This window comes from Rhipicephalus microplus, chromosome X (genome assembly GCF_043290135.1).
Source record: "Rhipicephalus microplus isolate Deutch F79 chromosome X, USDA_Rmic, whole genome shotgun sequence".
NCBI lineage: Eukaryota > Metazoa > Arthropoda > Arachnida > Ixodida > Ixodidae > Rhipicephalus > Rhipicephalus microplus.
In genome coordinates, this window is record NC_134710.1 from 298517505 (window position 1) to 298543049 (window position 25545).

Genomic DNA, 25545 nt, shown 5'->3' on the forward strand with positions numbered 1-25545 from the left:
GAAGCGTACCAATATAGGGGCGGGCTTATCAGCCTCGTCTTGCCCTGCTCTTTTCGGAAGCCTATGGGTGGCTTCTACATCCGATTCTGACAGCCTAGGCAGCTTCAAGTCATTTGCCAGTATGTTCAATTTTTCGAGAACATTTTCACTCATTTGTTGCGGAAGCCCGTGAATTTCAAGGTTTAGTCTTCTGCCGTATTGGTCTAAATCGTTCATTTCTTGCATGAGTTTGTCAATTTTCTGCTCTTCCGCGCGTTCTTCAAGCTTTTTCACTCGTGTCTTTAGGCAGTCTATATCTGCACCTTGTTTTTTTCATTTTTGCTATTACTTCATCGTATTTATCGGACATTGCTTGTACGGACTTTTCAATGGTACCAACGGTGGCAATAATGCCTTCTAGTGCGTCCACTTTCTCTTTGATTGTCAGTAGTATGTTCAGTTTACCGTGTATTTCAGCAATTTCATTAGCAAGGTCCATTTCACGGTCCAATTTTCATTTTGCATTACTCGGGCCACTTCAAACATTCGAGGTTCTGCAAGTCGGACATTTCCAAAAAGTTCTGGCCTCAGACGATTTCTTTTTGTATGCGCTTTCAGTAACGCCTGAGCATATAACTGATTTGTTGCGTAGGGTGTTCCGCCTTGAGGGCGAAGCCTTTTGTCTTCCGTGACAAAGGAGGAGAAGGAGAGGATTTCCACCTGAGGGGTGAAGACTCGAGCTACAGGCAAGAGTGTGTGTCTACCGCTATTGAGCGAAGACGCGTAGCAGCAGCTGCGTGTGTGAAGCCGACGTGTTTCCGGCGAAGAAGTTTTGAGCCTGGAGAGCGGCCAATTGAAGACGCGAGGATTCCTGGCAGAGAAACTTCTGGGGCAGCGGAGCGACGACAACGCTGGACTTTGAGTGAGTGATTCTCGGAAGAGTATCATCCAGACTTTTGTTCCAAGAAGTTAGGACTGAATAAGTTTCCTACTCCTTTGTCTTTAAGTGTCTTGGTTGTTCGATGCATGCGACTGCATTGTAGTGCTTATTGTTGTCTGTGTCCATTGTTTCGAGTGTGGCTGATTCTACTGTGTAGAACATTGTTTGATTGGTGACATATTGTATTCAACTATTGTTGAGTGTACATACTTGTGTATCGTTTTGATCTGCCCTAATTGAAAATATAATTTTGTTTTGTTTATCGACTCTCGGCTCTGACTTGTTCTTTGGGCCACAGCCGGCGTCCGCTGGCGCGTCAAATAGGACCACTTCTAAATTGTCCGCGCTTTCGTGGTGTGGTTCGGGGGGCCGATACTTCGGCCCTTAAAATTAGCCCGGTGATCGCCTCCCGATTTAACGGGACTGGTGACAATTAATCTGGCGTCTGCGACAGGACATTTTGGTGCGCAGTGTGTCCAAAGTAGTGAGAAAGAGCCTCGAGTTGTTGATAGTGCTATCGGAATGGTTTTGTGTGTTGTTCAATGTTCTCGTTAACGAGTGCAGGGGAGTGTTCCGATAGACTGATTTAGGCACTTTTTACACGCCGCAAGACTTCATTTGCGAGACACAATGAATCTCGAAAAGTTAGTAGCTCTTGGTGAGAAGATGGGTCTTTCTGGCGCCGAACTACGGAAGGGGGTAAGCCAGAAGGAGAAAGAGGCGGTGGAGAGAGAGAGGTTGGCAGCTGAGAGGGCAAGGAACAAAAAGCAGCTAAGTTGGAGGGAGAGAGAGGTTGGCAGCTGAGAGGGCAAGGAACGAAAAGCAGCTGAGTTGGAGAAAGAGAGGTTGGCAGCTGAGAGAGCGAAAGAAGAAAGAGAGCAGCAATTGAAGTTGGAGCTCGAGAGAGAAAAGTTGGCAGCTTAAAGGGCGAAAGAAGAAAGAGAAGCAAAGGAGCGACAGCTGAAAGAAGAAAGAGAAGCAAGGGAGTGACAGCTGAAAAAAGAAAGAGAGGCAAAGGAGCGACAGCAGAAAAAAGAAAGAGAAGCGGAGATGGCTGAAATGGAACGGCAGCGGCAGCACGAGATGGAACTCGAGCGGCTCCGTTTGCAACAGCGAAGTGAAACTCCGGTCCAAGCTAGAGTTGAAAGCAGCGAACGGGAGGACAACGGCTTCCGCTTGAACCCAAAAAAGCTGCTCGTGGCGTTTGATGAAAGGAAGGACGACCTTGACGCGTACCTTCACCGATTTGAGACAATTGCGAGGAGCCAGAATTGGCCGGAACATCAATGGGCAACTGCTTTGAGTACTTGCTTGAGTGGTGAAGTGCTCAGTGTGTACGGTAGGCTGACGCCGACCGATGCACCCAACTATGCAAAGGTGAAAACTGTTTTACTGAAGCGATTTAGATTTACTGTGGAAGGATTCCGGGACAGATTTCGGACAGGAAAGCCAGCTGATGGTGAGACACCTACGCAGTATGCCACCCGACTTTGCCATTATTTCGACAGATGGATTGAACTTTCAGGGACAGCGCAGGAGTACAATGACCTTAGAGAGCTCCTTATTAGAGAACAATATCTTACTAGTTGCCACCCAAGCCTGTCGCTGTACTTGAAAGAGAGGAAGGCTCGGTCACTTGAAGGCATGCTTGAATTGGCTGATCAATTCTTGGAAGCGCAAGGTGGCACAAATTTGACCAGAGTCAAGAAGGAGTGTCCCGAAGATTAATAAAATTCGGCACTCGAACAAAAGAAGCGTGCACCACAGAGTGTTCCGCGATTTTTTCTGTGTGACCGAGTGGGTCATCGTGCAAACAACTGTCGAACGATCTTTACGAGCCCTACGGTATTAAAATGTTTCAAGTGTGGTCAGACAGGGCACAAGGCAGACCCATGTCGTAACGGAGCGAGTCAAACTCACCAGATGTCCTGGGTGCTAGCAGCCCCGAAATCCGATGATAATGCCGTCACCAACGGATTTGTAGAGTTAAAAATGGGGAGAAACTTCCTATTGTGGGTTCTGTAATGACAAAACAGCCAACCGGTGTTACGAAGGGAATGCCAACGCTGCCTGGAAAAGTTGCGGGCAGGAAGATTACGGTGTTAAGAGACACCGGTAGCTCCACGGTTATCGTGCGGTGAAATTTGGTACGGGAAAGTGAGTTAACAGGCAAAACGAAACCAGTTTGCCTAATTGACAGTACGGTTCGGATGCTTCCCGAAGCTGAAATTGAGGTTGAAACGTTGTACTTCAGCGGGAAGGTTACTGCTCTATGCATGACGAACCCCCTGTACGACCTCGTCATCGGAAACATCGACAGGGCGCGAGGGCCGAATGATCCAAAATGTTTGGAAGAAGACCCTAAGATAGGGCCCTCGCCAATCCAGCGACCACGACATACAGTGGAGGAGCATCCCGTGACGGATCTCACTCGAGCCCAAGGAGAAGCCGCGATGCACGAGACAGTGAATGAGAAGATGATCGTGTTGAATGAGTTCACGTGCTGGGCGGCTGGACGTACGCCGGCACGACCTCAACCGACCGACAGTGTAAAGATGACGGAGTCGGCCCGCCAGGCCCAATGTCGGGACATGAACAAGAGGGTGAATAACCGGACAGGATCGGTTTAGCGTTATGACCCGTTAACAATGTCGGAAGTGACAACGATGGCTGAGACGCCGCCTCAGATACCGTCGTTGGAAAGGGCTCGCCGGAACGAAACGAGGAAAAACAAGAAGAGATCGAGCGAGCACCGCAAGAAAGGACGCAAGCGCAGCTCGAAGTACACGGGATAGGTGTTGAGGTCGAATCGAAATGTATTTGTCAGTGCTGAGTGCAATATGTAAAGTTAATGTGGTTGTTGTCCTGTGTCACAACTGTATTTCGAGTGAATCAAAATTTTTGTTACAGTGATGTGATGTATAATATTGTACAATTGTTGTAAAGACAGACATTTGTACATTTGTATTGCTTGAAGTATGTGATGGAGTATTGTATTCCTGTACCTGTGGCTATATTCTATGTGTTGTGAGATTGAATTGCAATGTACAATTGTATTGAGTGATCTATTGGGAGTGTGACGTGGCATGAGCGACGGACTAGGTTACAGTCTCTTAGAGTGTGGGGACTGTTCGTGCTCGTTTGTGTGGTTTTGAATATTATGAGGCAATATTCTTAAAGTGGGGGGGGGGGCAGTGTCACAAAACGAGCGCTCAAAAAGGGCCCGTCGCCAAATTCTCGCGACAGAGCGCCGGAAAAACGCCTCGAGGTCAACGATAAAAAAAAGGAAAACAAGCATTTAAAGACTCCCTGGACGCGCGTCCCTTTCCCCTCAGAAGTGCAGGTTCGCCGACGAACGTCCTCGCAACGGCGGCCGAGCAAGCCCTGGAAATTTCTCGATGGAAAGAGGCGTGGTGATGCCGGGATGCGTCATCCGTCGCGGACGGCCGTCGAACCGTCTCGCGCTTTCCCCCAGCCTTCGCTGAGCATCGAACCGGCAAAATGATGAGAATTTTCTGGAATCTCGCGCGAAAGGTATTTTACCGAGCAGCAGAGATGGGAGATCAGGAGAAGAAGGAAGTTAGCGCCAGTGTGCGTGGGGTTATTCCGCCGCGTCTGTCGGTGAAGGTTTTGTCCTTAGTGACAAAGCAAGAGTATAAGAAAATATGCACCAGAGTGCGTTGGGTGTTCCGCCTTGAGGGCGAAGCCTTTTGTCTTCTGTGACAAAGGAGGAGAAGAAGAGGATTTCCACCTGAGGGGTGAAGACTCGAGCTACAGGCAAGAGTGTGTGTCTACCGCTATCGAGCGAAGACGCGTGGCAACAGCTGCGTGTGTGAAGCCGACGTGTTTCCGGTGAAGAAGTTTGGAGTCTGGAGAGCGGCCAATTGAAGACGCGAGGTTTCCTGGCAGAGAAACTTCGGGGGCAGCGGAGCGACGACAACGCTGGACTTTGAGTGAGTGATTCTCGGAAGAGTATCATCCAGACTTTTGTTCCAAGAACTTTGGACTGAATAAGTTTCCTATCTCTTTAGTCTTTAAGTGTCTTGGTTGTTCGATACATGCGACTGCATTGTAGTGCGTATTGTTGTCTGTGTCCATTGTTTCGAGTGTGGCTAATTGTAATTTGTAGTGCATTGTTTGATTGGTGACATAGTGTATTCAACTATTGTTTAGTGTGCATACTTGTGTATCGTTTTGATCTGCCATAATTGAGAATATAATTTTGTTTTGTTTGTCAACTCTCGGCTCTGACTTGTTCTTTGGGCCACAGCCGGCGTCCGCTGGTGCGCCAAATAGGACCACTTCTAAATTGTCCACGCTTTCGTGGTGCGGTTCGGGGGGGCCGATACTTCGGCCCTTGGAATTAGCCCGGCGATCGCCTCCCGAATCACCAGGACCGGTGACAGCATGCCAACTCGTGTTGCCAACGTGCAGCATAACTTACAAAAAATTACTTATTGCATATCACAAGCATGCTGGGAAGCGAGTGGCAAAGGAAAAAAAACGTTGACTGAAAACTATCACTGCGTCAGGGCCGTTTAACATAAAAATCCTTCCCATAGGCATGCTGTCATAAACATCGACAGTAAGAAATTATTCGCTCTGCAAAGTGCGCAAAAACCGAAATTTAAATATGAATGTTCAAAAAACATCCTGTTTTAAGCGGAGCCGTCCTTGATTGGCGCTTCACCAAGGCAGAGGAAGAACAAGTATGTTAGCATGCCATAAATTCACATCATTTCTCACACTTTCCTGTGTATTGCAGGAAGTGTGGTTGCACAGTACTTTTCGAGGGGACTGACGGTCACCATTTGTAAAAAGTGCAGGTGTGAAAGAGAGCTAGATCTATATTCGAGGCGGACCGAATTAAGATAGCATCAGACACGTGCATCACTACTATGAGGGCCCCTTTGGTGCACTTGACGATAAAAGAGACAGAATCCCTTCACAGCAGTCAAATGTTTGAACTGATTAAGTGTGTCCCCCACCCCCTTCCTTTGTTTTCTCCTTGGCAGCGTCTCCAGCCCCACACAGAAGTGGCTCCTGCGCCGCACAGAAGTGACGTCACTTTAAAATTATTACCTAAAGCTAGTTAAATGTGTAAATTATTCGTGTGTAATGCGTTAAACCTACAAAAACTTTATTAAGCAGGTGTTTAACGTGTCAATTAGCCTAAGTTTGTTATTTAAATACATATTACAAGTATTTTGAATACAGGGAGCGCCATGGGCGCTGCGGCTACGAAAGGTAAACACTGCGAAATGGTAGCCGCCTGCGATGTGTTAGGTGGTGAAAACTCCGATGAAATTGTGGCCATGCCCTAGGCCACTCCCAAGGAGGACTGTAGTGCCGTCGCTGTGATTGCTGGATGCTTAGTTGAACCTGGTGGTTGGTGCTAGCGCGGCCGTCCACCGCGCCGCAGCTTTATCTGAGTGTGTGCGCCATAAAGTTTCTCAGTATGATGTGCGGATTACAGTTGTTGGACGTACTGCATTTTCTAGATTGCAATGCCAAGCGTGGTGTTGTCAAAGGTGAAAGTGTTTTTGCTGTCGAGTTTTGCTTGTCGCGAAGGACAAGGTCGACGATGAAATAAATTCTTTCGCACAGCTCACGTGTGTCTGACCGGACGCACATGCATGAAACCCCAGTGCGTCGGCGAAGTGTTCATACGATGGATGGAAACAACTTTATTGTAATGTTCTTACAAAGCCTGTGATCTCCGAAGGCCAGAGCTACTGCATTGCCGTCTGTTTTGTCAAGTGCGAGCACGTACGGCTGTTCTCATCGGTTGCTACGTGAATGCTCCCGTGCTGTCACAGGCCGCGCGTGTTATTGAGCAAGGCAGACAAGCTGTTTTGTAGTTAGATTGGCTAACGCCGTCGGCACTTGCCCTTGGGCATTGTTTATCAAGTGCTGATCGCCTAGAACATTGCGGTGACACGTCAGTATTTTTAAAGAAAGCGGCATGCCGGTTACCTCGTCAGGTGATGTTACTCTGAGCGACATAAAAAAAGTTGCCCGAGACTACGTTGCAGTGCACCTTTCTGTCATCAAAACTTTGATAAACCGTGGAAATCAACATTCCTGACACCTGTGCCGAAGAAACCAATGCAGCCAGCTGTATTAGAGTTTTTTGTGTCTTTTTGCGTCTCGCCGATTAATAGCATTAATTCGCAAAACACTTTATAATAACAAATATAGTCAATCGTGAAATGGCCATCGAAGATACAATAATAAAGGGCCTGTGGACGGGACCACCACCAGCAGCAAGTCAGGCTGATGAGGAGGCGCAAATGTTAAAACAATACATGCGTGAGCAAAAAAAAGAGAAAGTATTGATAAGTGCAATTGGACTTGAACCTCCGACCTCACCAGTTGATGTGTTCCTTTAACGAATTACGCCACAGCTGCCGATCAGTTTGAGGTGGCAAAATAGCCAGTTTTGTATTGTTGTCACGCTAAACCTAACTAACATTTTTGTTCACTTTTTCGTTTGGACGTAATTTTAACGGCTTTTATCGTTATGTCTAGACGTACCGCTAGACACTCCTAACTATTCAAACAAAGCGCCTAACCAGAAAATGCGAGACGTCACTTCCGTGCAGCGCTGCAGCCATTTCTGTTTAGGGGTGGCTCGTGGAGGTGTGCGCCGACTGGTCGGCACGCCGCCGCTGAGAGTTTTCGCCGCGCCGCCACCGCCGACGCGCACTGATCGGCGCGCCGCCGCCGCCGCCGCCGCCGACGTTTTTCATCGGCGCAATCGGCGCGCCATTTATGCACTAGTACCAAATTTTCACAGATTTGTCTTTTTCTTTTTCATTTTGATTTATAGCTTCGTTTCACATTTATGTACCCAGTAAAAACAAGCTTCTTAGTTATCTTCATCCAGCTTTAGAGACCGAGAGTACCACTATGAACAGCGGCACAAGTTCGACGGCCGCTGTATGAAATGACATATTGGACAAATTGACAAAAAATAAATGTAACAGTTACAGTAATGCATAGGCGCTGCCATCTGAGGCTTAAAATCAATTTTTGCTGGTTTTCTATGTCGTAATTAGCAATAATTTTGGTCATACAACGTTGAAGGTACTGGCCTAGTGTGTTGATGCGTGCGAGTTCACCGTAGCAATATTCGAATATTCATATGGATGCAAAACGGCATCATAATCAGTCCAAGATGGCAGCCTATGATCGTGCCCGAAACAGGGCGTATACACAGAAGAAATGAAATGGTAGCAGTGCAGCACGAATGCAGCGCGTTAGGTGAAGAACTATACAAAGCCCCGAAGGATGAAATCGAAATGGAGAAGTTTAATGGAGATTAGAAGCGTCGAGGCATAATACATGCTCGAACCTACTCAGGGTATATCATCACCTGTCCGTGGTGTTAAACTTCATAATTTTCGAGGATGACCACTCATATGCAGCGTCTCAACATGCTGCAGAAAATATTTGATGCCTTTTAATTCAGGCATCAGATATCCGGGATGAAGATGTCAATGCAATAAGATGGCAAGAGAGAGAAAGGAAGGCTGGGGGATTAACCAGATCTTGGCATCCGGTTTGCTTCCCAGCACTGGGGGTGGAGAAATAGGGGCCAGAAAGGGGGTGTAGAGAGACAGAAAAGAAAACACATGTGCACTCAGGAGTAGGATGGCAAACTTAACAGAGGATTTATTACATTCTGTACAGACAGGGCGAGAGATCTCTTGCGAATGAGCTGGGTGGCTCCTTATAAAGTGTGCGTTTTGACTAAATCGGGGAAGGGGTCCAGAATGCGCTGTTGAATCACGGGGGACAAACACCATTTCTGACGGGGCCGCTCACACTCGCTCAAGTCAACGTCTTTGATTGGGGCGTGGACACCACACTGCACATGTGGCACCAAGAAATCACTGTGGTCGTCACGTCGAACGTCTTATGGTGTCGGAACGCCCCCTCACTTCCCGACTAAGATGGACAAAACACGGCGGACAGCAGGCTGGCAGCCCTTCGGTGACTTGTTTGACGAACAAAGAACGCCGCTGTCCCCCGTCGGCCCACGCGCCGCGTGTAACAACGCTATATAAGTGGTGAGCAGAGGCGTAATAAGCTTGTCTGAGGCCACCAGTTTTAAAAAGAACAAAATAAAATTTAAAAAAAACTTTCCAGCAAAAAGTGTACAAAAGACGGCTGGATTCGTCAATAATGCGGAGACAGACACTTGAGCGACATGTCATATATGACGTAGTCCAGCAAACATGTTTTCATCACGTAACTTGAACGAACCTACTGGCACTGTCAAAGATGAATGATAATTTTTGTGGACAGTGGTGATGTACTTCTGTTGCGAAGGTAATGCTCAGAATTAACCAAATAAATCTTAACTTTATATTCAGGTCTTGATAAAAAAGTTAGTCAAGTTAGAAAGCTCCTCAGGTGGCTAAGTAATAAATTACTTCACCATACTTTATGTTGAAGTAATTTGCAAATAAATAATGCAACCTTTGTTTAATTGATATTCAATGACGTGACTGCAATCAACGGTGCGTCGTCGCTATAAAACTGGAACGTTATCTGCAGACACGAGCGGGCGAATGCAGCGGAGAACGAATATGTCACTTAATAAAAGCGATGTGATGTCGCACATATTCGCCTGTACAACTCCGTGCCCTTTTGCTTGCTCGTGATGTATTCGAAGGAGCTAGCCAATAACTCTCGGGTAGAAGTCGAGCAGAGTAGCCGGGGCTGATAAGAGGCACGTTTATATACACTATTTACACACTAAAGGTAGCTATATGTTGATGGTAGCATCATGGAAGCGTGATGGGAGCTTCTTAGGGATGGTTCAGAGCGTCTCGGTGCTCACGCTTTATGCCCTGGTATTCATAAAATTATCTGCAGAAGAAAACAGTGGACAGTTTGCAATAATCTGCTAGGCAGCTTTTCTGTAAGGTTACTTTTTCAACCAAGAACTCACGTTCACAGGCTGCTTTTCTCGATCATTTCGTTTTTGCCATTCCTTTTTTGAGATCTTGTTGTGCTCGCGTGCCTTCGCTGGAATTTGGAGAGGTGACATTTTGTTGTACTCGCGTGCTCAAAATGAGAAATAAAAGCAGTCTGTGAACGAGAGTTTTCGGTTGAAAAACAAAGCTTACAGGAAAGCCGCCTTGCAGATCACTGTAAACTGACAGACTGAATGTCAATTCAGTTCAGGGCAGTCCGAACAAATTGTCGTCTTCATATCCATCCGCCGAATGGGGGGGGGGGGGGGGTAGTGGTTATAAGAAGGTGCCTAATTTCTGCAGTCCAGCAGGGAGTGCAGGGAGCAGCGAATAAGGATTAAAAAAAACGAGAGAGGGAGAAAGAGAGAGAAAGTCAAACACTGCCTTCTTTTCAACCAAGGAAAGAGAGAAGGTGCACGTTCAGTTTGTCACATGGCGAGAGGGCAACATAACGTAGGTCACAGTGCAATAATACGCACAACACATCACAGTGCAATAACATTGCATCGCATGTGCAGAATAGGGTCTGCAGCGCTAGGCAGGCTAGGGCTTGTGAGAATGGAAGACTTGCAAGCGCCACGGAGTGTGGGAAACATACCTGACGAGGCATCCCAAGCTTTCGGCTAATTGTTCAGCACGTCTCTTGGCACGTCGAACAAATCAAGCAGCCTCGATTTCAAACAGCTCTTCCTAGGCCGTCAGTCAGTCAGGCGTGTCCAAAGAGTTTTTGACGAGGGAGCCAACAGCCCTAAAGAATTCGAAGTATGACTTTCGTGTTGTCGCCGCTTTTGGCGCACCTCGAGAGCATTGATCCGGAACAAATCAGGGTAAGCTTAGCTGCAATCGTCCCCCGTGTCCAAGCGGCGCCCAGCCAGAGAGGCCGATCTTAACATCTTCTACAGACATACGCACATAAGCACGCACAGTTTCACTCTGAGAGGGAACTGGTAGTGGTCGCAATGACGTACCTAACGTGCATCTACTATAAAAAGGCGTGCAGTGTACGCGATAGCTTTTTTTTTTAAGTCTTGTAATTCTAGTATATTTTCATGATATAGCCGAGGTATGAGGCGGTTGTTACTCGCATATATTTCAGTTAAAGTACTACAAATATTTATTCGCCGCGCATGCCTTATGGAAATGATACTCCAAAAAAAAGGAAATCGCTCCAATAATTTCTAAACTAAGTTCGCATGTGGGAGTACTTGTTCTCTGTCTGCGCTTTTCCATGGTTCATGAGTGTTAAACCCCGCTGCTGCTTCTATAGAATGGTGTAGAATAAGCCATATCAACGCAGTGACAGGATTTCCTACAGACTACCAAGCATTCGATCACCAGGAATTTTCCCTCCGACATATTTTGATTGAAAGAAGCGACATATTTTTGCTGAAAACCCGGTTTATGCACTGGGGCCCGGTGCACAGATGTTCCAAAGTGCAACTCTTGATAATCGCGAGCGCGAAGACGGCAAGTGAAAGCCCCTATGCTGTTGTCTGTACGGCCGGTGTAACAAAACCCTCCAGTCTTGAGGGTGTTGGGTTAAACCATGCACTTTGCCCATTGCTATTTTTCATCATGGCGTTTGTCTATTAACTGACTTGTGCTATGTGGAGCACACGGAAGTAGTGCCGATGTGCTATTTGGTGCTGGTACAAAAATCAAACTAGTTTGGATCGCTTCTTCAATGAGTCCTTCAATTAAACCTATGCTAGGGGGCTGCATAGAAGACTATACGCCTGACACACTTGGAAAAGTAAAGCACATTGTAAGAGACCAATTCTGCTAATTGAAGGACTTGTAGACCATCACCATCTAGACTTTGGTGTTCTGCAGAAAACCCGGTTTATGCACTGGGGCCTGGTGCACAGATGTTCCAAATTGCAACTCTTGATCATCGCGAGCGCGAAGACGGCAAGTGAAAGCCTCTATGCTGTTGTTTGTACGGTCGGTGTAACGAAACCATATATAAAAATATTTTGCTTTGGACTCACCCGGACTGAGACTAACGAAATTTCTCTTTATTCAAACTCACTCAGACTCAGATTCACCGATGTTTTTGTCAGCCGGATCCACTAACACTTTCCTCAAATATACCCACTCATACTCAGACTGATCAAAACGTTCCTCCAGCGGACTGACTCGGACTAATAGACTCTCAAAATGTTTCTAAAACAGACGCACTTGGACAGAAAATGAGCAATATTCGACTTGGTCCGGCTCATACAATAAACGTCGAAGGAGCACCATTGAAAAACACATGTGAAAGAATTGCAATTGCCAAGCAACCTATATATATTATTACGGGGAATAAAGTACACACTGGCGAGCAAATGCGTACTGGCGAATATACTGGTGAGCTAATGCGTACAACGCTGCTGCAGTCCGAGCACGGTCACTTTCAGCACTTCGTCGTCTTCATCCTCAGGCATCTACTTAGCCCGTGACATTACCCGCCGGCGGCAGAAGCACCGTCCCGGTGCGATCAATTCTCGAGGCGTGAGTAGTATGGTTTAAGCCGTGAGACGTGCACTATATCGGTCGGGACTGAAGCTGGTACTGACGTGGTATGGAGTGGAGCTATCTCATAGGTCACGCTGGTGACCTTGAGTATGACTCGGTAGGGGCCAACGTAACGGGACATCAGTTTTTCGCAGAGACCAACACGACGTGATGGTAACCACAGCAAGACGAGTGACCCCGGCGCTCCCTGGATTTCGTGCCAACCGGTTGTGCGCCCGCGCGCTCCGCGCGCTCGCGACCTTCGGCGTCATCGTAGCTCTGGCCGACTGGGCTCGCCCTACGTCATCTCCTGTCGTCGACGACCTTCGACGACAGCGCAGCTCTGATTTACTGGTCCTGCTCTACGCCATCTACAGACGCCGACAACATCTCTCGCAAGTGTACCCGTCCTCGGACTCCAGTGACCGTTCTTCCATCTTTCCTGTCTCTCCTATCCCCTCAGTTTGTTGTTGCTTCTTCTTCCTCTTTTCTATACCTTTACTTCTACCCTTTTATCCCTCCTTACCCCCATCCCTTGTGAGCTCTTTGGCGGTGTCGCTCACTGAAGCAGACAATAACGGAGCTCACTTTTCTCTTCCTTTCTCTTAAGAACCAATCCAGTGACCCCGGAGAGTACTGTACTTCGCGGTGCCGGCGATCGTAAGCACTCTTTTGGTTAAGCTGCGAGGCACATAAACGATCTCGGGCGACTTGGCGGGCGATGACAGCTCGGGCCAGGGCATCAGGAGCATACGCAGTCGATGAGGAGGCGTCAGATTGGAGCATGGTGTCCATGAGCAAAGGCGGGTCATAACCAAACAGTAGGTAAAAAGGTGAAAATCCAGCTGTATCATGACGTGAACTGTTGTATGCGAAGGTAACGAAAGGTAAGTGGATGTCCCAATCTTTGTGATCCTTGGAGACGTACATCGCTAACATATTCGTCACGGTACGGTTGAGGCGTTCTGTGAGGCCGTTGGTTTGCGGATGGTACGCTGTAGTGAACTTGTGGTGGGTAGAGCAGGATCGCAGGAGCTCGTCGACTACTTTAGATAGAAAACAGCTGCCGCGGTCGGTGATCAACTGACGAGGAGCACCATGACGCAGAATGATGTCATGAAGAAGGAAATCGGCTACATCAGTAGCGCAGCTGGTGGGGATGGCGCGTGTAATGGCATACCGCGTTGCGTAGTCAGTAGCAATAGCAATCCACTTATTACCGGTGGCCGACACGGGAAAAGGTCCTAGAAGATCGAGGCCGACTCGTAAAAATGGCTCATCTGGTACTTCAATGGGCTGGAGGGTACCAGCAGGTCTCAGAGCAGGTGTCTTGCGGCGCTGGCAGAGGTCGCATGCCGAAACGTACTGTCGCACAGAACGGTAGAGGCCAGGCCAAAAGAATCGGCGGCGAATGCGGTCATACGTGCGTGACACCCCTAGGTGTCCAGCGGAGGGGCATCATGGAGCTGGGCCAAAACGTCTGAGCGAAGATGCACAGGAACAACGAGTAAAAGCTCAGCACCATCAGGGCGGGCGTTGTAGCGGTGCAAGATGTCGTTGTGAAGAACGAACAGTTGTAAAAAGTGGTCAGGGTGGAAAGAGTGCAGACCATTGATAATAGCACGCAAAGAGGGGTCGCGGCGTTGTTCAGCATCTATGTCGGTGAAGTCGGTAATTGAAAGAACGAGGGCCTCTTGTTCATCTTCCCTCGTGTCAGGGGGATCGACTGGGTAACGGGACAAGCAGTCGGCATCCTTGTGAAGTTGTCCGGATTTATAGGATACGGAAAAAGTGTACTCTTGTAAGCGCAGCGCCCAGCGACCAAGGCGTCCCGTAGGGTCCTTGAGTGAGGAGAGCCAGCAAAGCGCATGGTGGTCCGTAATAACTGAGAACGGTTGGCCATACAGGTACGGTCGGAATTTCGCAATGGCCCAGACGAGAGCTAAGCACTCGCGTTCTGTGATGGAATAATTTTGTTCCGAGCGCGACAACACTCGGCTTGCATACGCGACGACGCGGTGCATGCCTTGTTGCCGCTGCGCCAGCACTGCGCCTATGCCGTGGCCACTAGCGTCAGTACGAATCTACGTGGCGGCAGTTGGGTTGAAGTGTGCAAGGACTGGTGGATTGGTGAGAATGTCAACGAGTGACGAGAAGGCGTTTGCTTGCTGTTGGCCCCAGGTGAATGCGACATCCGTTTTGAGGAGGCAGGTTAGAGGACGGGCTACTTCAGCAAACTTCTCGACAAAACGACGGAAATAGGAGCACAGTCCCAGAAAACTTCGGACGTCCTTGGCTGAGCGGGGTGTGGGGAAGTCGCGAACTGCTCGGACTTTCACAGGGTCTGGTTGAACGCCCGCAGCGTTAACAAGATGGCCGAGTACGCAGATTTGGCGTTGCCTAAAGCGGCATTTGGACGAGTTAAGTTGCAAGTTGGCACGTCGAAAAACATCAAGCACTGTGGACAGACGGGTAAGATGGTCGTCGAAAGTAGTCGAAAAAACAATAACGTCGTCAAGATAGCAGAGGCAGATGGTCCACTTCATGCCTCGAAGGAGAGAGTCCATCATGCGCTCAAACGTCGTGGGGGCATTGCATAATCCAAAAGGCATCATCTGACGAAGGCCGTCTTCTCTGTCTTTGTCGTCCACAGCAATCTGCCAGTAGGCTGAGCGACGGTCTATTGAAGAGAAATATTTGGCACCGTGCAAGCAATCGAGTGCATCATCTATGCGCGGTAAGGGATAGACATCTTTCTTGGTGATATGATTGAGATGGCGGTAATCAACACAGAATCTCCAGCTATTGTCCTTCTTTTTAACAAGTACAACGGGTGAGGACCAGGGACTAGATGAGGGTTCGATTATGCCATTATCAAGCATTTTATCGACTTTTCGTTGTATAATAGCACGCTCCGGGGCTGACACACGGTAGGGTCATCGGCGAATGGGTCGAGCGTCAGCGGTGTCGATGCGATGGGTTACCATGGATGTCTGGCCCAAATTACGGTCGCCGAAGTCGAAGATGTCCTGATAAGAAGCAAGCACACGGCAGAAAGCAGAGACTTGTTCAGAGGTGAGCTTGTCAGATAGCATTGGCTTGAAAAGTTCGGAACAGGAACGTTGATGAAAAATCGGGTGGCGAATCGGTGGTTAGGGCGGAAACTGTGTGGTCGACCAGAGGTGTCAGATGCGCAAGTGACATGCCGCGAGGAATAACTTGCGCTGAGAAGCCGAAATTGAGGACGGGAAATGAAGTTCGGTTGTCCTTAACGGTAACAACCGTGTTGGGGAGTGCAACATTGCGTGTAATGGCCACGTCAGAAATAGGGGCAGCAACATAATCACCATCGGGTACTGGAGGGTATGGCGAGAGTTGGACTTGGACTGCGGCTTGCGGCGGAAGTCTGAGGAAAACGAGAAAGCGTAGACGAGGTGGGCTGGTAGAGACGGTGTCTGAGAAGTATGGTAGTTCGAGCCGAAGAAGACCTTTGGAACAGTCAATGAGCGCAGCGTGTGAAGTCAGAAAGTCGAGTCCAAGGATGAGATCATGAGGGCAATTTTCCAGTACAGCGAACAGAACTGAAGTTTGATGCTCAGAAATCGTTAATCGCGCAGTGCAGATTCCAAGCACAGCAGGAGTACTCCCATCCGCTGTACGAACGGTAGGTGCAATCGCAGGCGTCAGAACTTTTTAGAGGCGGCGGCGGAGGTCTGAGCTCATCACAGATATTTGTGCACCAGTATCAATAAGAGCAGTTACAGGTAAACCATCAACCAAAATTGTAAGAAGGTTGCACCGCTGGTCGGGAGTAATCAGAGGACTTGCAGTCCGAGTCGTGTATGCAGCGTCACCTCCGGGGGCTGCACCGACTAGTTTTCCGAGCGACGGTCATAGGGAGACCGAGAACGGCGGGGTTGGGGCGAGCGGGACTGACGACGCACGGGCGATGGCGAGTGGCTGGTCCGACGTTCTGGATTATGCTCTGCACCTATCTCAGCACGGTAGGACGGGGCATAAGGTGCACGTTCAAAGCGAGGCCGCCAATCATAGAAGCTCAGGCGAGGTGATGAGGTCCAATGGCTGCGGCAATGGCGAGCGATGTGTCCTATCCGATGGCACGTGAAACATATGGGCCGATCATCATGAGTGCGCCATTCAGAGGGGTTTCGTCGTGGCGCGAACGTGCGGTTCGGAGTGGTAGCCGCAACGACTGGAGCCGAGCTGGAAGTAGCAGGGGCATTTTGATGAGGTGGCGAAATTCCCATATTCGCGACATCTTGGCGAACCACAGTCTGTATCATTGAAACAGCATCGAGGTTGTGTCCTGGCGCGCTGACGCTAGACATAGCGGAAGCCATAGCCTCGAGTTCCCGACGGACTATTCTGGTGACGTTTTCTGGCACGGATGGTTGATGTAGTGTGGGCAAATCTTCGCAAGAGGACGTAGCCGCCGTGTTGGGAAGGCGGTGAAATCGGTGAACTATGCGCCTACTTTTTGCCTGTTCGAAGCGACGACATGCTTCGATGACCGACTCCACTGTCGAGCAGTCCTTGCACAGGAGAAAATTGAAGGCGTCATCGGCAATTCCTTTCAGGATGTGTCCGACTTTGTCCTCGTCGAGCATGTCCTTGTCGACCTTGCGGCACAAAGCCAACACGTCCTGGATGTACGCGATGTACGGCTCTGTGGATGTCTGGGCACGAGTCACAAGCTCTTTCTTTGCGGCCACTTGGCGTCCGATGGGTTTCCCAAATAGATAGTGCAATTTCTGCTTACAGACGTCCCAGCTAGTCAACTCTTCTTGATGTGTCTCGTACCAGAGTTTTGCCGTGCCATGCAAGTAGAAGATGATGTTCGCCAACATAAGCGTCTGATCCCAATAGATGCTGCTGCTGACGCGCTCATATAGAACCAGCCAGTAATCGACGTCTATGCCACTTGTGCCTTTGAATGGGCCTGGGTCACGAGCTTGTACCACAACGATCGGCTGCGGGGCTGACGGATCTTGTTGACATTGAGTAGCCTGGTCAGTCATCATGGTAGCTGCAATGCGCCGTCCGCTGCGAAGATCCAGCTGGTTGGGCTGTATAGCGAGTGGTACCCCGCACCTTCCACCAATGATGTTACGGGGAATAAAGTATACACTGGCGAGCAAATGCGTACTGGCGAATATACTGGCGAGCTAATGCGTACAACGCTGCTGCAGTACGATCAGCACTTCGTTGTCGTCATCCTCAGGCATCTACTTAGCCTGTGACAATATATATATATATATATATATATATATATATATATATATATATATATATATATATATATATAAATAATAGCTTTCAACATACAAAAGCAAGTTATTTCTACTGCCTCTAAATATTATTATTAAAGAGAAACTTAACATTACATGCCATTTCCGCGACAGGCACATGCGCGCTGATAGCACTAAATACAATAAGTACCATATGAATTGGCTGCTGTAAATACCTGTGCTATTTTGAAATTTTTTGATACTATGCTGGTATATATACTCGCCCACGCTCTCAATTTGGTCATTGTGCGGAATGCCGTAATATAAAATTTTTGTCAGCAGAAAATCTGAGAACCGTGACTTGACAGGGTCGCGTTCTTTAAAAAGTCTGTTACCTGTCCCGAGTTTCGTATCAGGTAAGGTGCATTCATGGTTCATTATTCATCAAGTCTTCCTGCAAAACACTGCATTAAACACTTGTCTTCATTAGAAGCACCCGTGGTTAGTGCACATGTACGTGTTATCCTACATAAGCTGAGTCTTTCGACAATGGTACTCATCAGTTGCAATACAGCGCCTGTGTTTGCGTCTTTTTAGGTGGGAATGATTGTGTTGTATTGTATGCTGCTTCATCAAAAGGAAAATAATGGCTAGGTCGTTAGCTACCTGCCGCAACAAAAAAAAACAAGATGCAACATTTTTTTTTCTTTCAGTACTCCTCTTTCTGCCCCCCACCCCCCGCACACACACGCACACCAGAGCTATAAGCGTCCAAGAAGGAAGAGGGGCTGTTAACGGTTGCGCACCTGTCAATGCTTCTCTAAATGTTTCGGTGTGAGGGGGTTTATCGGAGCAGCGAAGATATAATGTCCGACCGGAATAAAAGGTGAACATTCGACATAAGCCTGTCTGTTTTGGATAGAAACTGATGGAATGAGAACTCCAACCAAAATATATTTAAGGAAAAAAAACAGATGTTTCGAAGCTAGTCCGGCTTCTTCCTCAGGGGTGAGAGATTGGCTTAAAAACGTTGTTTTTTTTATATGTCTTGGTTGGACTTTTCTCATTACTTTAATGTACCAATAGAAGGGGGGATGGTGGTAAAGGAAATGATTGCCCCAGTGGCTTTCGCAATACTTCATTAGGCAAAATATTTTCTCTTTTCATTTTGCTGTGTAATCTCCTATAGCCTTCTCATGACTCTCGGTTAAGCTTTGTTTTGTGCTCGGTAGCTCAGGGTGAGGTGAGTTTCCGCGAACCTTACCGGCCTTCCAAACCAGTTACTGCATGCAAGCTTCCCCTGAATGGATGAATCTGTGGTTGAAGAAAAGAAAAAAAGACGCTATCTTTCCTTGCGAGAGCAAGGCTCAGTGGCTTGAAGGGAAAGGGGGGGGGAGTGGAGAAAATAGTTTAGAAGTAGGAAGGAGGAGAAGGTTTGGAAGAACGTGACGGCCATGGCTGCCAGAGCAGAAAGAGAATAGGGGCCGTTGGCAAGGCAGTCCGAGTCGTACGACTTGAAAATGTGGAGCTGCAACCACGTCCGCACATATCTATGGCCATTCCCACAAGAAAAAAATATCCTAGATCACCTTTTCTGGGCAAGAATACAGAAAACTAGCTAAACGAGAAAACTAAAATAAATAAACAACCGATAATCCAACCACCGATTGTCTCCACAACTGCGGAAGGAAAGAAAAACGTAATCTGTGACCTCGGCACCAGCGGCTACACAGAGGCATTTATTCGCAGAACACTATAAGAAAAGACACGGGAAACACGACACCAATGGCGCCGCAATGACGCCGTATGTCGACCCAACTTGAGCGCAGGGAACAGGGAACGGAGCACAATGGCAGAACACTGTGACACCACTCGCAACATGTTTGCCCCATACCAGTCCCGAAGGCACGGTGTAGAGCTCGTTGCGTTTTGCAGTCTTTCTGCATTCCTTGAAGAGCACAAGGAGCGCGAAAGATTGGGTACGAGAAACTTGAGCGTGGAAAACGACTTTGCCATCAAGCCTTTTGCAGTGTGGACTGGAAAAACGCAATGATGGGTGAGGGACGACAGGAAGTTCTTGCGCGCTTCAAACATGACTATGAATGGAAAAGTGTTTAAATGGGAATGAAAAAAAAATCTACAAAAACACGGGCATTGCTATGTTGTGTCGGTACAACAGAACTGCAGGCCGTTTGGAAAAAGATGGCAGCAATATCTCATGAAGAGACTCGAGAATTAAAAGCCTCTCTGATGGCCGAGAGGTGAAAGAATTCTTCGACCATGTTTCAGCTTGAATAAATTTATTTCCGCGAGTGATGAAGGATCACGTACGGCATGAACGATGCGTTTCTGCCTCCTTTCTTCTTGAAATATGGCCGCGAAATTTTCATGGTACCCTAAATTACGCAGCCGCTGTTTAATTGGTGGCAAATGACATGACAAAAGCCCCTGGTCTGCGTCATCGTACATTTTAACAAAACTTGAAATCCAGCCAGATGGCTCATTGCTATCGGGAAATTTTTAGCACAAACTAATGCTTCCTCACGACGTTCACAAGCACCCATCCTGTCTCTCTCGTTCTTCTTAACGTCTTGTTTAGCGCTCAACACTATCCCTATTGCCACATTTATCCAAGAAAAAACTGAAGTGGCATCTGAAGGCACAAGCAGTTCAACGCAATAGAGAGAGAGAACGGGTGCTCGATTGCTCACGAATCGTGCTGCTTTCTCGTCTTTGAAGCCACATTAATAATGAATCTGGAGCTTAGCACTTATTCTCCGTTGATTAGGTACATTATCATAGACCAAGCTCAGTGTAAATTCTGATGTCACATAATAAAGGTGACCTGGAGTGGCACATGTGTCCCAACAGGCTGCAGAACCCAATTCCATGCCTTCGTACCGTCATGCTCGTTTAATACAAACGTTTGTAGATTGGATTACAGAAACAACATTAAAAGACCAAGAAATATTTAGTTCCTCCGCTCGTTAGTAACGCACCTAGTTATGTATTTTGTTCTCTGGGAGCAGATCACGTGAGTTTAGTAGCATGAATTAACATAAAGTGCTGTTTCTATTTCACCACAGTCAGTGAACGTTGTACTCTACAAATACATCATTACATTAAACTTCGTGCCAACACAATGCATACAATCCTCAATTGCATCGCCAAAAAAATAAGGGTTTCACGGAAAGAATTTCCTAATTCTTCGTTATATATTCAAACGTAAAACTTGCTAAATAGCACCACCATGAACGGGATTAACTCTATGGCCAAATTTCACTGCATAAACACTCGAATAACTGCATCATCTTAGGACTCGATATAGGGCCCAGCCTATAGTCGGTATTTTGGTCACATATAGGTGACCAAAAACATTTTTCTCCGCAAAACATTTTCGCAATAGACTGCTTTCATGGAGTAAATCAGCCCGACATTTTTCGATTACACCTGAGTAGTCACCAAAAGCCTTGGTCGTTTGGCGTGGAATGACCGATCAAACTTTACGTCGATACCTATCACTTTTCGTCTCCACTGCCTCTTTCCAAGTTCGTGTTCTTCTTTTCTTGACATTCAACTTCACAGTAATTTAACAAATCCGCATTATATTGGTTCTATAGAAGAAAATAGCTTGTGGTATACGCATCTTAAATAAAACTTGGCCGTGTACTTACGCCCCATCTCACTGTTTTGTATCAATCATTTCACCGTTCTCATCTCACCATATTGCAACGTGGTTGCGACGGCAAAGAATATGGTACTTGGGTTGCTCAAGACGACACTTTTTATTTCGTGAACGTGTGCCTAGAAAAGTACAAAGTACTACAAATTCACGCTTTACGCATATAGCGGTAATTAGAGCATTGGTCGTCGGCAATATGATCTGCGTGAAGGTACGTCGCCATATATGGCCGTGGCATCGAACATCATCCGTATTGTAGGTGTCTCAAGCTTATCAGAAGATTCTAAAATAATCTAGAATTTTCGCAGACAGCCAAGCGTGCTTTGCGCAAGGCAATTGATTAATATGTGGTGTTTAACGTTTCAAAACCACCATATGATTATGAGAGATGCCGAAGTTGAGGACTCCAGAAATAATGACAACCTGGGGTTCTTTAACATGCACCCAAATCTGAACACATGGGCCTACAGCATTTTCGCCTCTATCGAAAATGCAGCCGCCACAGGCGTGATTCGATCGCGCGACCTGCGGGTCAGCAGCCGACTACCTTAGCTACTGAACCACAATGGCGGTGTCTTTGCGCAAGACAGTGACATAAAAATAAAAGCGAAGTGGCAGTATAATAATGTTGCGATAAAATTTCAGCAGATGCGGCAGGTTCCACTGTGGATGCTATTTTCATACAGAACCGTCAGCGGGTAGCCACGCGTTGCTAGGTGGATCGACGTCTTTGGGTATTTTGAGTAGACTAAGTTTCTACCTAAAACATACGGCGTGACGACAGCCCTCACGTTGACTGTAAATTTTAGCGAAACAAAGTGCACGCTTCGGTTGGATGATATGCATATTATTAAGAAGCTGTTGTGTATTCCTCAAAGGTCGTGATCATCAATGGTCGAGCACACCTTCACTATCACGTGCTGGATGAAAGGAATATATCAATGTTATGTTTACAGCCAGCCTATAGACCACAACTGACAGTGTGGGTCGACATCACTCCTGTAAGTCTATATATTTAGGGTTGTATCCGTTACAGTAAAAAGTAACTAAATACGTTACTCGTTACTCTAATAAAAAAGGGAACGTTTCACGGCTCCACGTTATATATATATACATAAAAAAGGTAACGCATTACCATTACTGTAACCGAAAAAACATAACGAATGTTACCTCTGCCGTAGCTCCGGAATCATCAGTTTTAATAAATGTGTCTTTGCTGCAGAAACCCACAATGAGAATTTTTAAACTTCAAATTTATGTTTCACACATACTAACCCAAGCAAGGAATATACCCAATGTTCAATTAACGAGAATTTTTTGTACAAATGTGCTGAACCTTAGCAATGTTATATAGAGGCTTAATGATGCCTGCCCATGTGATGGCTTCTGACTCTGCAGTGACCCAGGGTGAAACCATATTTTTGTTTTCATTGGAGCATTATACACAAAGTGAGGTTCAATAATATACGATATTCACAAAGAAGCTATCATTGAACTCTCAGGAAATTTACAACAATCGGCCTTTTCTTGATCCTTCAGCACCTTCAATAAAGTATGTCGAATTCGGTACTGTTGGTCCTAGCAGCCGAAATGGCCCGCCATGCGCCCGTAGGCAATCACGGAGGCCTACGGAGGACTGCATTGGTGCCTTTTTATTGGGGAGGGGGGTATTGGGAGATGTCGTGGGGAGGAGGGGGGGCACTTGCAAGTTTGTGACACCAGATGTGGCTTGCAGACGCGTAAGTCTAGAGAAATCACGAAGAGGTATACACATCTTGCAATAGCAGCCATATTGTTTTAATATTTCGCCGGTTTTATTTTTCTTTATATAAGAATTAAAATCATGCCTAAAAATCAAATTGACAAACGAACGTAGGTTCCCAGCACTCGTAATTGCATTCTTCTATTGAGTCTTCTTTTCCGGAACCAGTCGAGAGCGGCAGTTGCGATTTCAATTGTCTCACACACCTGATGGGTATTGAGCACATGTACACGCTACAAAAAGCATTAAAAAGTTGAATGTTTTATACATACTTATCAAGCATTCTTATTTGTGACGTTTTTAAGAGAATTTTTAATGGGGCCCACTTGCAAGGGGCGTTCCCCTCCCCTCACCTAGCACAAAGGGGTCGGGGAGTCAACGTTCTCTGCAGGCGTGGTCAACGGGCCTCCAGGTTGTGACCAGTGTGGACTGTGTATCTGAGCAAATATTGCATTAGCTCTCATCTGCACATATGGCCATCGGCAGGTTTTTGTCTGGGGGGTAAGCAAATCCTTCTTTCAACTTGCATCATGGCTGAGGGAGGGGGTCATGTTGGTGTCGCTAGAGTGGGTAGCAAGTGCTGGTGCGGCTTGAAGGGGTCAAGTGCCCCTTTTGCACCACCCGCCTCGCCCACGCCCATGTCTACACTCCATTCATTGAACACTGCGGTGAGGACTAGTTGACTAAATGCACAGATTTGTTTTCTTCCGCATCTTATACCGCTACATAAAACATTCTCATATTGTGAAAAGTAGGTATATCAATTTGTTTGAAGGAAAGTAAAATCCAAGGCATGACAGATACTCAAAAGAGCGGTTTCCTGCAATCGCAATAAGAAAACTCGTGGCAGAGGTGCTTCTTTTTTCGTGACGCGTACAATGTAAAAGTGAGATCCGATTCGGAAAAAGCGAACTGAGTGACGTGCGGCGGCGCTTGCTCAATGTTCAATGAAAGAAGGTTTCATGAAGTATGACGTAGCCAACAACAGAAACAAACTGCTGCATCATAAATTAAAAAGAAAACAAGCAAAGTGCTGCACATTCATGGTAGAACATGGACATATATTGAAATACGCATATTTTATTACGAAAGCGAAATAAAAACTATTTTGCAAAACGCTTATAATTCATCGTCATGTCGACACATCTGTGTAGTGTCATTAGTGCTATTTGAGGCACTGCGCCGTGCTCCCGACCGGGTTGCAGAAATTAGGTGCCTTTTCTCATCTTCTAACCACTACCACCACCTATTTGGATGAAAATCCCTGAATTTCAACTAATTCAGTAACCTGTGGCAGAAGAGCCTCTTGAATTTTTAGTTTCGGCTTCCGCGCCGCCGGCGCCGCCGCCGCCGATGAAAATTGGCCGCGCGCTGCCGCTGATGAAATAACCGACGCGCGCCGACGACGCCGCCGCCGCCGACTCTGGGCGACCCCCACGCCGCCGCCGGTCGAAATCGCCTCGGCGCACACCTCTAGTGTCCCCGCACAGAACACCAACACAGTCCCTGTATGCCGTATAGGTGTTCGGTGGTTGAAACCTCAATCAAGTGGTGTGTTGCGATGTTACGGTGTTCTATTACACTGTAGATACGTTACGTTCTATGAAGAAGTGCGTTGCGTGAAAGTTGCCGGCAAGAATCATGCACCCGTACGTTGCAGATATCGGGATCAATTTGGATGCGGTGAACTCTGGCTTGAGAGCCGTGAAAGCCCTTCGATGCACTGTAGGTGAAGTGTTTCGTACTTTGACGGATGGGGTTCCGTGTTCCCAGGGTGATGAAAAGAAAGAGAAGAATTTTATTCGGGAGCTTCAGGGAATGCTAGGCGCAGTTATCTCTCGTATAAGGTATGTTGTCCCTTTGATTTCTCTATTATGAACATGACTTGGGGACTATGTAAGTACTTCCGTCGCGTAACCTATCGTCTTTGTAGAAGCTCAGTGAACGTGCTGAAAAGTTGAATTCAACTGGATCCCTCACATTGAGGCCATGTTTCACTTGCAATGCTATGAATGTCTGAAACTTCCTGTCCATCCTATCAGATCGTGGTGCATTACTACGTAGTCTAAAGCATGAACCCGTGTATTCAGTTCATATGCTATGGTTTGTCTCTGTTTTGGGAATCATAAATAGATCAAGAACCGTACACGTACAAAACTGTTAGCGTCGCTTTAGGTCGCATATACCAGTGTACTACATCCGTAATTAATTGTTTCCATTTGGTGGTTACCTTTATGATACTTGAAGCAAAAAAATACATGTTAGCAGGGTTGGATTATTACAGCCATGTTAGCATGTATTTCTTATCGTTTTTATCACGTGTAGTGCCTTTCATGGTGGCGTGTACAAAAGTGATGTGTTAACTATTCAGCCTGAAGTTCAGCTGCCGTTGGGGCTTAGTGGCCAAGGCTACCACATTTCTATGGGGTCGAAATGCTAAAGCGCCC

The 25545-nt window shown here is 47.1% G+C and overlaps 2 protein-coding genes across 5 annotated transcripts in view; one reads left to right on the plus strand and one right to left on the minus strand.

The window, feature by feature from the left end:
* The window catches only part of LOC119162377 (uncharacterized), a 297639-nt gene that overhangs the window by 249855 nt on the left and 22239 nt on the right, over positions 1–25545 (minus strand). The window lies entirely within an intron of this gene.
* Positions 20629–25545, plus strand: part of LOC119161388 (mediator of RNA polymerase II transcription subunit 27) — an 80818-nt gene continuing 75901 nt past the window's right edge. For 2 of the 4 annotated variants that reach the window (XR_012887372.1, XR_005108457.2), the window contains exon 1: positions 20629–24945. Coding sequence is in view for 2 of the 4 variants with exons in the window: in XM_037413826.2 (XP_037269723.1) it covers positions 24740–24945 (206 nt within the window). In the remaining 2 variants the exon portion in view is untranslated. The remainder of the gene's footprint in view (positions 24946–25545) is intronic. The other 2 variants (XM_037413826.2, XM_037413827.2) reach the window with 2 other exon arrangements.